Source organism: Populus alba, chromosome 8 (genome assembly GCF_005239225.2).
Source record: "Populus alba chromosome 8, ASM523922v2, whole genome shotgun sequence".
Lineage (NCBI taxonomy): Eukaryota > Viridiplantae > Streptophyta > Magnoliopsida > Malpighiales > Salicaceae > Populus > Populus alba.
Window position 1 is genome coordinate 5323325 of NC_133291.1, and position 13559 is coordinate 5336883.

The 13559-nt window shown below is 35.3% G+C and overlaps 2 protein-coding genes and 1 long non-coding RNA gene across 3 annotated transcripts; 1 reads left to right on the forward strand and 2 right to left on the reverse strand.

Annotated features, from left to right (window-relative positions):
- Positions 1-1417: 1417 nt before the first annotated feature.
- LOC118055753 (ent-kaurene synthase-like 1) lies at positions 1418-6619 on the forward strand. Its single transcript, XM_035067740.2, has 14 exons — positions 1418-2029; positions 2502-2560; positions 2661-2946; positions 3048-3228; positions 3617-3834; positions 3920-4040; positions 4225-4322; positions 4412-4632; positions 4728-4840; positions 4928-5026; positions 5378-5593; positions 5680-5821; positions 5919-6164; positions 6263-6619. The coding sequence occupies exons 1-14, from the start codon at positions 1987-1989 to the stop codon at positions 6566-6568; spliced, it is 2349 nt and encodes a 782-aa protein (XP_034923631.1). The 5' UTR covers positions 1418-1986; the 3' UTR covers positions 6569-6619.
- Positions 5868-7192, reverse strand: LOC118055755 (uncharacterized). The gene is made up of 2 exons (XR_012170618.1): positions 6760-7192; positions 5868-6432 (listed from the first exon to the last, which is right to left on the reverse strand). It is a non-coding gene; the product is annotated as an uncharacterized lncRNA (long non-coding RNA).
- Positions 7193-7524: 332 nt separating this feature from the next.
- On the reverse strand, positions 7525-11073 carry LOC118055754 (inosine-5'-monophosphate dehydrogenase 2). The gene is made up of 5 exons (XM_035067741.2): positions 10569-11073; positions 9877-10463; positions 9290-9475; positions 8234-8491; positions 7525-7735 (listed from the first exon to the last, which is right to left on the reverse strand). Exons 1-5 carry the CDS (start codon positions 10972-10974, stop codon positions 7664-7666), a joined length of 1509 nt encoding a protein of 502 aa, XP_034923632.1. The 5' UTR covers positions 10975-11073; the 3' UTR covers positions 7525-7663.
- Positions 11074-13559: the final 2486 nt, after the last annotated feature.

Genomic DNA, 13559 nt, shown 5'->3' on the forward strand with positions numbered 1-13559 from the left:
AATAAAAAAAAATTAAACCCCAATTCACCTTTTTTGCTTCTTTAAATGTGAAAATCATTTTCATTGAATTAAAAAGTAAGATTTATAAGATATTAAAATCAAAGTTACTGGTAGATAAAATTCAGCAATCTAAGAGTTTTCTTTTTTCTATAATTTTTCAGTGATTTATTTTTTTACTCTCAATTTTTAAAAGCGTGAAAAAAAATAAAGTTTATGATTAAAATATAATATTATTTTTATCTGTTTTTTGTTGGAAAGAGTTTTGTTTCTTACTTTTATGTAAATTCCGGTCAATCATCTATCCATTTATTTTTTAATAAAAAACTAAAACCCTATTTTTGTGAAAATAAACATTAATTTAACGTTGAAATATTTAACAAAACATTAAGAAAGCTAAAAAAAGAGAACATATCAATGCAAGTTTCGACGAGTAAAACCATGAATAATTTAAAGAGAATAAACAAAAAACAAATAAAGTTGAGTGATTAAATGGTAAACCATGCAAAACTACGACTAAAATATAAAAAATGAAAAAATAAACAATGAATGAGCATTAAAATGTGGTGTGCACAATATTTTGTTGAACTCACGTGAAATTCCTGGTCAAGCAGGGAGTCAAGTTGGATTTTACAAGTTTAAATTGTTATGCTGAATTTGATAATATTCCCATGACTTTTTTACCCTTTTTTTTTCCTCTGGTTTTGTTCTATCTTTTATTTGTTTTGTTTTATCTTTGATGTTAGATTTTTTACTAATTTTATTATTTAATTATAAATTAATTTTTATATTTTTTATTACATAATAAAAAAATTCAACCCAGCAAAGTCAATAATCCTGGATTACAGGTTTTACTTGTTGATAACAGGGCACATGACATGACATGTTTAATTTTTTATTTGATTTTTTTCCTTTACATCTACGTAATAAATAAGGTTGTGTCATGCAACCCATCAAGATTTAATTTAAAAATTAAATTAAATAATAAATTGATTTTATATTTTTCAAGTTTAAATTGTTGTTATGAGTTAAATAATAATATTTAAAAGTTTTTTATATTACTTTTTTACGTAAAAAAAAAGTGATTCAAGCGCGCTTAAGAAACCAGTCCTATTCCAAACAATGTTTTTTTATTTAATATGATGTTTTTAATGAACAATTTCTTGACCACCTCTAAATCAATTAGTTTTTTTTTTTTAATTATTTTTTCCTTGCGCTCTACAAAAACGATGTTCAGCAATGTGGGACCGGCTTAAACCCAACTCATGGATTTTTGGTCTGACTAGGCAGCCGGGTTTTTGTCATGACAGCATTCTGCGGAACTCGAGTCCCAATGAGCCGTGGGAAGTAGCAAGCCAGCCAGTTGGTGGGTTAAACACTCGAGGCTCTCAGAAGTGGTCATGTCCATAGTATAATCGGGGACTCCCCACTCCAAAACAAACATAAAGAGACACCGAAGAAACATCTCAAAAGAGAGAGGAGATAAAAACGAGGAAAAGTAAAGTAAGGGTAGTTGCAGTAATGATTTTACAAGTCCAGGTCTTAAAAGGAAGGAAGGCAATAGATTACTCAGATCATATCCAATGAAGGTGGCCTGGCCTGTGTGTTAAATCGCTTTATAAAGTAAAACCAAATATATCTGATCATGGAAGAGATAACAAGCACCATAAAACTTTCCATTTCTATAGAGAGATAACAGGCTGTGAGAAATTAAGAAAAATAAATAGTGGTCTGAATGTTGATATTATCTAACTAGGCTCTTTTGTTTTTCAGTGCCATACATGGAAGCGTATCTACTTGCCCTTTGATTCCATTTCTGCTATCTGCTACCCCTTTTCAGTTTTCTGAACTCGTCTGACGTTTTCTCTCTCTATTTAAATCTCTCTTCGTCTCTATCTTATGTCTTTGCTTAGAGTATATTCTTGAATACTGTTAGCAAGGGTAAAAGGAGCCTCTGTTGCAAGCAATAGTTCTTGGTAACTACCTGTCATGTCTTGCAGTCGTCCCTGGTTCTGCCCTTCTTCTATATCAGGTTCTCTTTCTTGAACTTTTATGGGGTTTTGGCTATCTGGACAGTGCAACTGTGCATTCAAATTTCTTTTTTTATATATTTTTGTTGATTTTGTTGCCGTGCTTCTTATGTTGTAGAATTTCGTTTCACTATGTCCTATTTGAAATCTTTATGAATCTATACATTTCACGCATGCTTACCGGGGAATGAAATAACTTCATTCATCTCTGGTTATCGAGTTATTGTCGTTTAGAACTTGGAAGAAAGAAATGAAAGTGCTATTACAGAGAGCATACTTTGTTTTATTTTCTTAATAATTGGTATTTGATTATTCCAACAAGGTTGGTTATTTGATTTTATTTTTCGACCATTCATTTGGCACTCGAGGTTTTTTTCCCCAGGATGCGTTCTCAAATCTGTAATTTATCTATAATTCATCATGAATAACCTGACTTGGCTTTCTTTCCCTTTGGCCAATCTTCCTTTTGTGAAGCAACCTTGACAGACCCTGCATCAAAATTAGTCACAGGAGAATTCAAGACAACCAGTCTGGTACCTGATACTGCAACTCTTTTGAATTGTTCCATCTATTTTATGAGAAATTAAAGGATTGAACATTGCGCTCATTGATTTTCCATTGTTAATCATGCAGAACTTTCATGGAACTAAGGAAAGGATCAAGAAGATGTTTTATAAGATTGAATTGTCAGTGTCTTCATATGACACTGCTTGGGTGGCAATGGTCCCATCTCCAGATTGTCCAGAAACTCCTTGTTTTCCAGAGTGCACAAAATGGATTTTGGAAAATCAACTTGGTGATGGCTCCTGGAGTCTTCCTCATCGCCATCCTTTATTAGTTAAGGATGCTCTTTCATCTACATTAGCGTGCATCCTTGCATTGAAGCGATGGGGTATCGGTGAAGAACAAATAAATAAAGGTACTGTTTTAAGTTATAGCAAGTGTTTAGCAATTATTCTTAGGTGACCAAATTGCATGATTAAGCAACGAGATGGATTAATATTCTCTCCCTTGTTGCAGGCCTTCGGTTTATTGAGTTGAATTCCGCTTCAGTTACTGATAACGAGCAATATAAACCAATTGGATTTGATATAATATTTCCTGGCATGATTGAATATGCCAAAGATTTGGATTTGAACCTCCCTTTGAAGCCGACAGACATAAATTCTATGCTCCACAGGAGGGCTTTAGAGCTTACAAGGTGAAATTCTATCTTCCATATTTACTATTTTGGTCCACGTCTATGTTCATAAAGCTTCTTTTCATAAGAATGCTACCAAACTTCAAAAATGGACAAATTGGCTTTGCCAAGTTGGGAAGGATCAGACTTTCAAGCTCAGTCAACCCCTGCCTTGAAACTGGGGTTAGTTGGCTCAGCTCTGCTTAATGGAGCTGTTTACTGCTCTCTAGGAACAAGGTCTAGAACAAGGTTTCACTTCTTGAAATTCTACAAGTGCACTTTAAATATTTTCCAAAAAATGCGTGAATCCTGTGGAGTGATCCCAAATGTTAGAAATACGTTGTCTTTTCTAAAGTGTAATACATCATATTGGAATGGCCTGGTTTTCATTTGGAATCTATGTATGTAGTGGCGGTGGCAAGAACTTGGAGGGAAGAAGAGCCTACTTAGCATATGTTTCGGAAGGAATTGGAAAATTACAGGATTGGGAAATGACCATGAAATATCAAAGAAAGAATGGATCACTGTTCAATTCACCATCCACCACAGCAGCTGCCTTTATTCATATTCAAGATGCTGAGTGTCTCCATTATATTCATTCACTCTTGCAGAAGTTTGGGAATGCAGGTCCAGCCACATAACTCTGAATGTGCTATCTATAGCGTCACATCTCTCTGGTATCTAGTTATTGACTTTCTATTGATTTCTTCAGTTCCAACCATTTATCCATTGGATATATATGCTCGTCTTTCTATGGTTGATGATCTTGAAAGGTTGGGAATCGATCGGCATTTTAGGAAGGAAATAAAAGTTGTATTGGACGAAACGTACCGGTAATGTACCATTTTCATTTTGCAAATGCAATACCACTGTGTTGTAGATGCAAGCAACTTTCTAGATAACTGAATTCATCTTTATGTTTTAACAAAAAAATTCACTAAAGTTTGGGTTAACTTATTAGACCATGATCAGATTCTATTGTTGTAACTCTTAACCTTGACATTAGCAAACAAACAGATTTTGGTTGCAGGGGGAGGAAGATATATTTTTTGATAATGCCACTTGTGCTTTGGCATTTAGGATATTACGCTTGAACGGATATGATGTCTCTCTAGGTATGTTCTTTAGATAGGAGATTTCATGTTTGGATCTTTTGAGGATGTTTTAATCAGTATAGCTTTAATAGGGTTAACATTTGGTGTAGATGCATTAAACCAATTTTCAGAAGATCACTTCTCTAATTCACTGGGAGGATATTTGAAGGATTCGGGAGCTGCCTTAGAGTTGTACAGAGCTCTGCAGCTAAGTTATCCAGATGAATCACTTCTGGAAAAACAAAATTCTTGGACAAGCTATTTCCTGAAACAGGGATTATCCAACGCTTCACTTTGTGGAGATAGGCTTCGTAAAAATATTAACAGAGAGGTAGTTTTGTTTTTCCCCTTATTGTCAAATCCCTAAGAACAGCCTTTTTCAGTTCCATTGAAATTCCTAACTTCATGTATTTTCCTCCACTTCAGGTGCATGATGCTCTCAATTTTCCTGACCATGCAGATTTGCAACGCTTAGCTATCAGAAGAAGGATTAAACATTATGCTACAGATGATACGAGGATTTTGAAAACTTCGTATCGGTACATCTTGATTAGTTGAAAAAAAAAATTAATTTGACCAGTGAAATATGTGTATTCTTACTTGTACTTTTACTCTTCATGTCATAGTTGTTCGACTATTGGTAACCAGGATTTTCTCAAATTGGCTGTAGAAGACTTCAATATCTGCCAATCAATACAGCGTGAAGAACTTAAACAAATTGGGAGGTGCGTTTTCTACACAAACTTTGGAGTTTGGACCATGACTTGGTAGCCTTCGTTTTCATTGAATATACATCGAGAGCAGGATATATTGAGCACAAATCTAGCTTTGTTGCATTCACCCCCTTTTGTCTCTTTTCCTTTTCAAGATGGAATCGCAGCTTTTTCTGGAGCTACTCATCACTAGTATTGCGATTTTACCTTGATCTCAATCTCATTGGAGCTCTTAAATTTTTCAATCAAAGATCCGAATGTCCTTAACACGGACTGAATGATTAGCTAGCTCAGAGCATTTAGTTGACTGTTTGGCACTTCAAATATTACTTGTTTATAGCAAGATACCTGTCATGTAAACAGGTGGGTTGTAGAGAGGAGACTGGACAAGCTAAAGTTTGCTAGGCAGAAGGAGGCCTACTGTTACTTCTCTGCTGCAGCAACTCTCTTCGCTCCAGAACTATCTGATGCACGCATGTCATGGGCAAAAAATGGCGTGCTTACTACTGTTGTCGATGACTTCTTTGATGTTGGTGGTTCTGAAGAAGAACTCGTAAACCTTATTCAATTGATTGAGAGGTATGTTTTGTTTCCCCTTTCAGTTTCTTCACTTTCTAGATGATTCTCCTCTGTTCAAGTCACGATTTATTTCTAATGGAATGCAGGTGGGATGTCAATGGCAGTGCTGATTTTTGTTCTGAGAAAGTTGAGATCATATATTCGGCAATTCACAGCACTATAAGTGAGATAGGAGACAAATCTTTCGGATGGCAAGGACGCGATGTGAAAAGCCATGTTATCAAGATTGTAAGATGAATTCCTACTGAATTATTATAATATTGTTACCATCATATTGGCAAAATTGGAAAGAGACGATTTTTGACGGTTCAGTTATGCATTACAGTGGTTGGATTTGCTCAAATCCATGTTGACAGAAGCACAATGGTCAAGTAACAAATCAGTGCCAACCCTTGATGAATATATGGCAACTGCGCACGTATCCTTCGCTCTAGGGCCTATTGTCCTTCCAGCTCTCTATTTTGTGGGGCCCAAGCTTTCAGAGGAGGTTGCTGGACATCCTGAATTGCTTAATCTATACAAGGTTATGAGCACTTGCGGGCGTCTGCTCAATGACTGGAGAAGCTTCAAGGTGGATGATTCTTCTCAAGGGATATAAAATGAGATGTTATCGGTCTCATGTCTGATATTTTACTTGTTTGGTTGTTAACTATGTTTTGCTCTTTGCAGAGAGAATCTGAAGAAGGGAAATTGAATGCTGTCTCATTGTACATGATTCACAGCGGTGGTGCCTTACCTGAAGAAGAGGCCATTGAACATTTTAAAGGATTGATCGACAGCCAGAGAAGACAATTGCTTCAGTTAGTTTTGCAGGAAAAGGATAGCGTAATTCCTAGACCCTGCAAGGATTTGTTTTGGAACATGATAAAAATATTGCACATGTTCTACAAGAAGGATGATGGATTCACTTCAAACGAGATGATGAATGTTGCCAAGGCAATAATAAACGAACCCATCTCTCTAGATGAATTATAAGCAAATGCTATGAAACATGTGAATCCCACCTGCTTTTCTGGATTTCTCAAACCAGCAGCAAGGTATTGGTCATTGTTGTTATGAATGCTCATGTTTTCTCTGGCACTGCATGTGATTGTGGCCAGGCTTCCTTGATATCTATGTGCATCTTTGCATCTAGTTCAAATGAAGGGGGGAGAACAAGAACTCACTCCGTTGAATCAAAGCGGGATGCCCATGGCTGTGGAGTATGTATCTGGGAACCACGCTCGGAGATAACAAAGAGCTGCTGCCACTAGAATCTAGCTAAACATGCAAGAACTCGCCATCAGGGGCCGAACCAAGCTCTTCTTGATAGAGAAAAGAAAGATGCGGAGCCTCCAGACTTTAGAAAACACCTACTTGATTTAAAACATGCCTTTCAATGTTTCCTTCGTCATTCAAATATCAGCCTACTATGCCACGTGGATTGCTAAATCGAAAGTATACAAACAATTCTTGTCCGCTCACCATACATCAAAAATAAGCAATTGTTTGTTTGAAGACAGTGCAAAATTTTTGAAAAATTAATTTTTAAATTTTTATATTTATCATTATAAAAATTAGTTAACGAAAAATATTTTAAAAAGTATTTTTCGGTCAAAGAAAAATATTTTTTGATCAAAGAAAAATTTAGTTAAAATATTTTTTGATCAAAGAAAAATTTAGCTTAGCTTTTAAAAAATTATTTTACTGGAAATTTTAAATGGGAAATACCTTTTAAAAATTATAAAAATTTAAAAATATCATATTATTTTGTTGATTATATCAAATTTAATTCTTAAATTTTTAATTGATATATATATATATTTTTAATTCTCTTGCACTTAAATAGTACAACTGGTAAAATACAGGCAGGTGATTGCTCTTATGCCTGGCAACAAGAAGCAAACATCATCAAGGCACTTCCGGTATTCCCAGCAGAAACCGCCTACGACTTTCACAAGAACCCATGTAAAATTGGCAAAGCTCCTTCAAGATTTGTGCAGTTCAATTAAACGCTACTCACACTCAAATATCACTTCGGAATTTAGAACTAGTCATTATCAGTAGCAATAAATGCTGGACGGGTTCCATTCAAAAGGCTTTCTTCTCATGTGAAGTCAGTCCATGAACTCCACCCTCAGCTTGGGCTGCTGCTGTCCGTACCTATAGCAAGCCAAAGGAATAAGGTCAAACACCGTTTCGACAAAAAATAAAGGAGCAAAGTTCACACGACTTCAGCAAGCATGAGTAATAAGCGGACAATCAAGGGCATGATGAACCACTTCTAGCATGTGAGACCTGGGGATGCAAGCATGATACACGACCTATTGCCAATGAATCAAAACACTTACCCTTAATCCCTTCATATACACCCCCCCGGCCCTCCTGACAATTCAGATTATGTTATTGATGCGTTTCCCTGTACTAGAGCTGTTCTGGTTGATTTGCAAAGGTAGTAGCGATTTTAATCATTTAAGATGGTTTATGCCTCTACATAGGAGGCTAACTTCAAATGTTCAACCAGCAAGCTATAAAAAACGTATATTTACACATATTCTGATGGATAAGGACTTTAGCTTCAAGCAGAGTCACGGATTATTTTCACACGTCAAAAACTACCAAATTATCCCGATACCAGAAGTAAAAGAAAGGCATCCGTACCTCAAGCCTAAGTGTCTTTGACCTTAACAAATCATGAGCAGACTGCAACGAGGAAGCACCAAGATCCTGGAACCCTTGCTTTACTGCTTGCATAGTGTAAGGTACTAACTTCAAAACAGAACCTTTATCAGCAACTGCTCCGACAACTCCCTGAGCAATCTTTAGCTTAGCAGTATCACCCAGGTATCTTTGATCACTCCCTTTAGTCATTGCTTCAAGGGAGCCCATGCCACGATATTTTTTAACCCGGCATTTTTTCTGGTATGGCAAATTGTTAGAATTCACAGAATTGAAACTGCATCTAGAGCCAATGAATGTATCCAGTCATATTTTGTCATGAAGCAAGAATAAAAATGATCACAAAATAATTTGGCTTGTTACTGGTATAAAACCGTAAATCACAAGCATGCTACATTAGTTTCTGAATATTCATATATTATTAAGTATACACATCAGCTGACATGTTCATGAGACTGCCTTACTAACATAACAAGTGTCCATTATAATTCATAAGTGCATTCCCAAATAATCCAATGCTAACCAATGTTAACAAATGCACACAAACAACAATTTTTCATTTTATAGTAATGTTCAGGTTCACTTAGCTATCTATTCTGAACACCAACCGTACCTTTAAGGCATACAATTTCCTTAGGACATGTTAAAAGATGAGGATTACCTCAGCTACAGAAGATTATCTTGACAAGATAGTCTCCTAATAAGATTTCTTAACAATTAGAAAAACCTTTATTTATGAAGTTTCAAACTTCGAGGTTACTTTTGAGTTCCCTGTCCAAAATCTTGCACAGCTTTATTGCCTCCGCCAATGAAAAAACATCGATAATGATAAATCGGAGAGGAAATACTGGATGGGCCACAGGGATGATAGTGGTTGCTTTTACTTTTTTGTTAATACGTGATCATCTTAATTCAAGGAAATAATTCCAAAAGAACAAAAGTGTGAAAAGGAAGTTTGTAAAAAACCCACTTTCAAGAAAGATGCTTGAAGAAACCAACTAAAAGACTAGTTTTCATTGCCATTTAGCCATGGCGTACCTTCTCATCGTACTCATAAGCCCCAGGAGCTTCAGTACTTCCGGCTAAAAAGCTTCCCATCATTACAGTAGATGCTCCAAGCACCAGGGCCTTGACAATATGCCCTGAGAATGAAATGCCACCATCTGCAATAACAGGAATGCCACTTTGTGCGGCAATGGATGAAACCTTGTACACAGCAGTTGCCTGGGAAGTTGCAATGCAAGAAAAACAACTTTCAGTGTGGAGAATAGGATGGGATGTGCAAATTATCTTAACTATTCACACGAAATCATTCACTTTGGAGTTCAGTGCTCTGTTACAGATATCCGTATGCTCGGTTGTGCTGGAACTCCTTTTCTCTTGGCATTTTTAGATTCTTGCATACTAAAAACAACAAAATATTGTTTTCAAGTAAAATGGTTGGTGTTGTACTACCAGCCAGCATTCAAACTAAGTAAAAACATATACCATTAACACAGAGAGAAAGTTCTTTTTTTCTTTGTTTGAAATTAATATTTTTTTTATTTTCAAAAATAAAAAATCTTTATTTTAATAAATTTCCAAATAAAAAAAACTTCCATAACAACAACTTCAAAGTCCTTTACCTGTCCTCGCCCAACTGCACAAACCTCTTGTGTGGTGCATATGGACCCAGACCCCATACCAACTCTCAACCCATCTACACCTGCCTTGATCAAATTCTGTGCTTGACTCATTGTCACCACATTCCCACCGATCACATCCAGCTCCGGATAGGTCTGTTTCACATACTTAATCATCTCAACCTGATAAACAGAATTCCCTTGTGAACTATCCAGCACAATAACGTCAACCCCTGCTTTCACCAACTGCTCCAACCTCTCCTTGTCCGAATCCCTTGTCCCAATCGCCGCCCCAACCATCCACCTCCCATCAGACCCCACCGTTCCCTTCCCTAACTTAGGATAACCCTTCACCCTGTCAACCTCCTCCTTAGTCACCGCATCCACCACCTCTCTTCCCTCCTTCTCCACCACCACAAAATCACGCCCTTCCTCTTTTAACTTCTCATCAATCTGCCTCAAATCATAATCCCACGGCACGCACACGTTCGCATCCGTGCGCATGACCTCCCCCAATTTAATTTCCTTATCTTTCAACCCCAACCAATCAGACTTCGCAACATATCCCAGCAACTTCGTCTTCTGAGTCCCTAAGCAATATGAAACACAAATCCTTAGCACTTCCTTTTCTTTTAAAAAGAAAAATAATCGAAAAAGAAGTGATTTATTTTTTTATATTCCTTTTATTTTATTACCTGATTGAGTGACAAGAACAAAAGGAACATCATGGCTGTCAAACTCGTCAGTAATCCGTGAATCAGGCGCCTTAAAAATCGGACTCGACAATATAGGCACGCGGCGTGACTTAACGGATCTGATCATATCAGCTTGCTCAGACGCTGTTACATTAGAGTGAATAATCCCAATTCCACCGAGCGCCGCCATCGCTGAAGCCATGTAGGCCTCAGTGACGGTATCCATGGGAGAGGAAACCCATGGTATAGAGAGGGGGACATTGCGGGAGAGTTTAGTTGAGAGGTTAACGGCGTCGGTTGGGAAGTCGATGTAGTGAGGGAGGAAAATGACATCGTCGTATGTGTAGGAGTAGCCTTGGTTGAAGAGTTTTTCGGCGGGGAAACCGTCTTCGAATTCTGTCGCCATTTAGTGGTGGTGGTGGTGGTGGTGGTGGTGGTGGTGACGGCGACGGTGGTTGTTGCGGAGAGGGGAAATACTGGAGGGTGGGGGCGTGGAATGAGATTGGTTTTGTTAGGTTTTAGATAGATAATGATGAATTGAAATATGGAGGGAAGGGAAACGGACAAAAGGAGAGAGATTGGGTGTCCTACGGTATATGGTAATTTGGGTGGTCCATTCATCATTGCTGTCCATTATGATTTTGTCCATCTAGCATTTACGTGAAAAACTGATGTGCACTTATGATTATCCAAGTATTGAAGAATCTATATTCTATACTGATTGATTATTTTTGTTCTATACAAAACCTTGGCTAGAAAGTCAGCCCTTCGCAGAACACTCCTTAGCACAAAGAGCTCTGATATCTTGAAATGATTGAATTTTTTTATTTAAAAGAGATATGTAGTGGATGAATTCTTTCTTCTTTTTTTCCACCGTATGCAACTATTAATTGACATTTAAAAATTAAGTTCAGTTCATTTTCATTAAAATTTAATTTTTTAATTTTTAATTATTTTTTTAATATTTTTAAATTGTTTTCACATTGATATCAAATCTAATTTTAAAAAATAAAAAATATATTATTTTAATATATTTTTAAATAAATATAATTTTCAAAAATAATATTTATAATATTTTCAAAACAACATAAATGGAATGCGGTGACTTTGTTATTGATGGAAATTTGCTTCTTTTTCTAGGACGACAGCTCATTATCCTGCGACGACAGCATTAAGCTATGGAATGGAAGGCTAAGAGTATTTTAAAAGTGTGGTTGTAGTTGTATTTTAAAGGGTTTTTTATTTAGAAATATATTTAAATAATATTTTTTATTTTTAAAAAAATATTTTTGATATTATAAAAATATCAAAAAATTATTAATTTAAAATAAAAAAATAAAAATATTATTTAACAGAGAGAGTTAATTAACTCCTTTACAGTTTGGAGTTTGGACAAGTGTCGCGTTATTCCTTGCCAGAAACGTGACCGTTTTGCGTTCATCAAAAAACTTATTTACCCTGATCTCTATTGGAATTTGAATGTGGATTATAACGAGGGAAATAAATCCAGTTGCCACCGAGCCAAGTTTTAAATGTGCTGGAGCATTTAGAGAGAGAGAGAGAGAGAGAGAGGTTTAATGGAAGATTTTTCATTTTTTTAGAAAAACAATTCTTGGAAATATAAAATTAAAGAGAGGCATTTGTTAACTGAAAATAAAAATTATTTATTGAAAACGCATTTTTCTAATTCTCCACGTTTTAAAAAAAAAATCAGAAACCCCAAAATATATATTTTTGTTTTTCGTTTTTTCACTGTAAGTGAAGGCCCTTGGTTCACTTGATGTTTTTTGTAGTTATTTCTTTTATTATTTTGAATTTAAGTCGGGCTTTTCTATAATTAACACGCATGTGGACGACACCTGCTCCCTTCAGGCAGGCCATGCATAGTTGTTTATTTTCTAAAAGCCCGTTTGTTTGCGTAGTTGTTTCTGTGTTTGAAGCAACCACAACAAACAATCTGTTTAGTTATGTTAAAAACACAAGTGAATGTCGGTGGGCCCATGCAAATTCGTATTTTGCACGTGAATTTTAAGAAGTAGCTCCTAGCTACTTTTCGAATTTAATTTACGTGCACACTGCAATTCACTTGCACTGTGCACGCCAACAATGCAATTTATTTGCATTGTTCACGCGAACAGTGCAAATGAATTGCACTGCTTGCACTGTTCACGTTACCAGGTTTTTTTGTATATATATTTAAAAAAAAATAGTTTAGAGTAAATTAAAATTACTCACATTTTTATGTAAACAATATTTTTTTTCTCGAAAAACTAGTGTAGAGTGAATTAAATTCATTTGCACTGTAATATCAAATCAATTTTATTCCTGATAATATTTTATCTAATTTTATATAAATTATTATTTATTTTATGAAGTAATGGCAATAGTTAAATCCATAACATTTAAATTAAAAACCATCAGTATTAATATATATTTTTAAAATTATTTTATAACCTCAATTTCAAAAGCACTTTTAACCAAACATATCAAACTACTTTTTATTCAACCACAGTTTTAACCAAACATCTATTTTTTCAAACCAACCTTAACTAAAAGTAATTTTTATAAAACAACTTTTTTCAAACTACAATCACAACAGCTACCGCAATACCACACACACTCTAAAGACCCTAAACATCACATTCAGGGCAGAGTTTGAAACATCTGACAGTGATTTTTCCAACATCACCGCACCGTGCAGCAGTGGTTGAATCGGGTGCTAAGTTCTGGTGGATATTTTTTTTTCCCTTACCAATTAGTACAAATATTATTTCTCTTTTTTATATAAATCTTTATCATCGTTGTTTTTATTATTATTTAAATTATTTTTTTATTAATTTATTTTTTTAATTTCATTCATTATCATTTAACTTATTTTTATTTAGATTTTAATTTTTATCTTATTTTTTTTTATTTGTTTGTTTTTATCACGCTCTAATTAAAATTTATTTTTAATTTCACTCCTCGATATTATATATCAAATTATTTTTG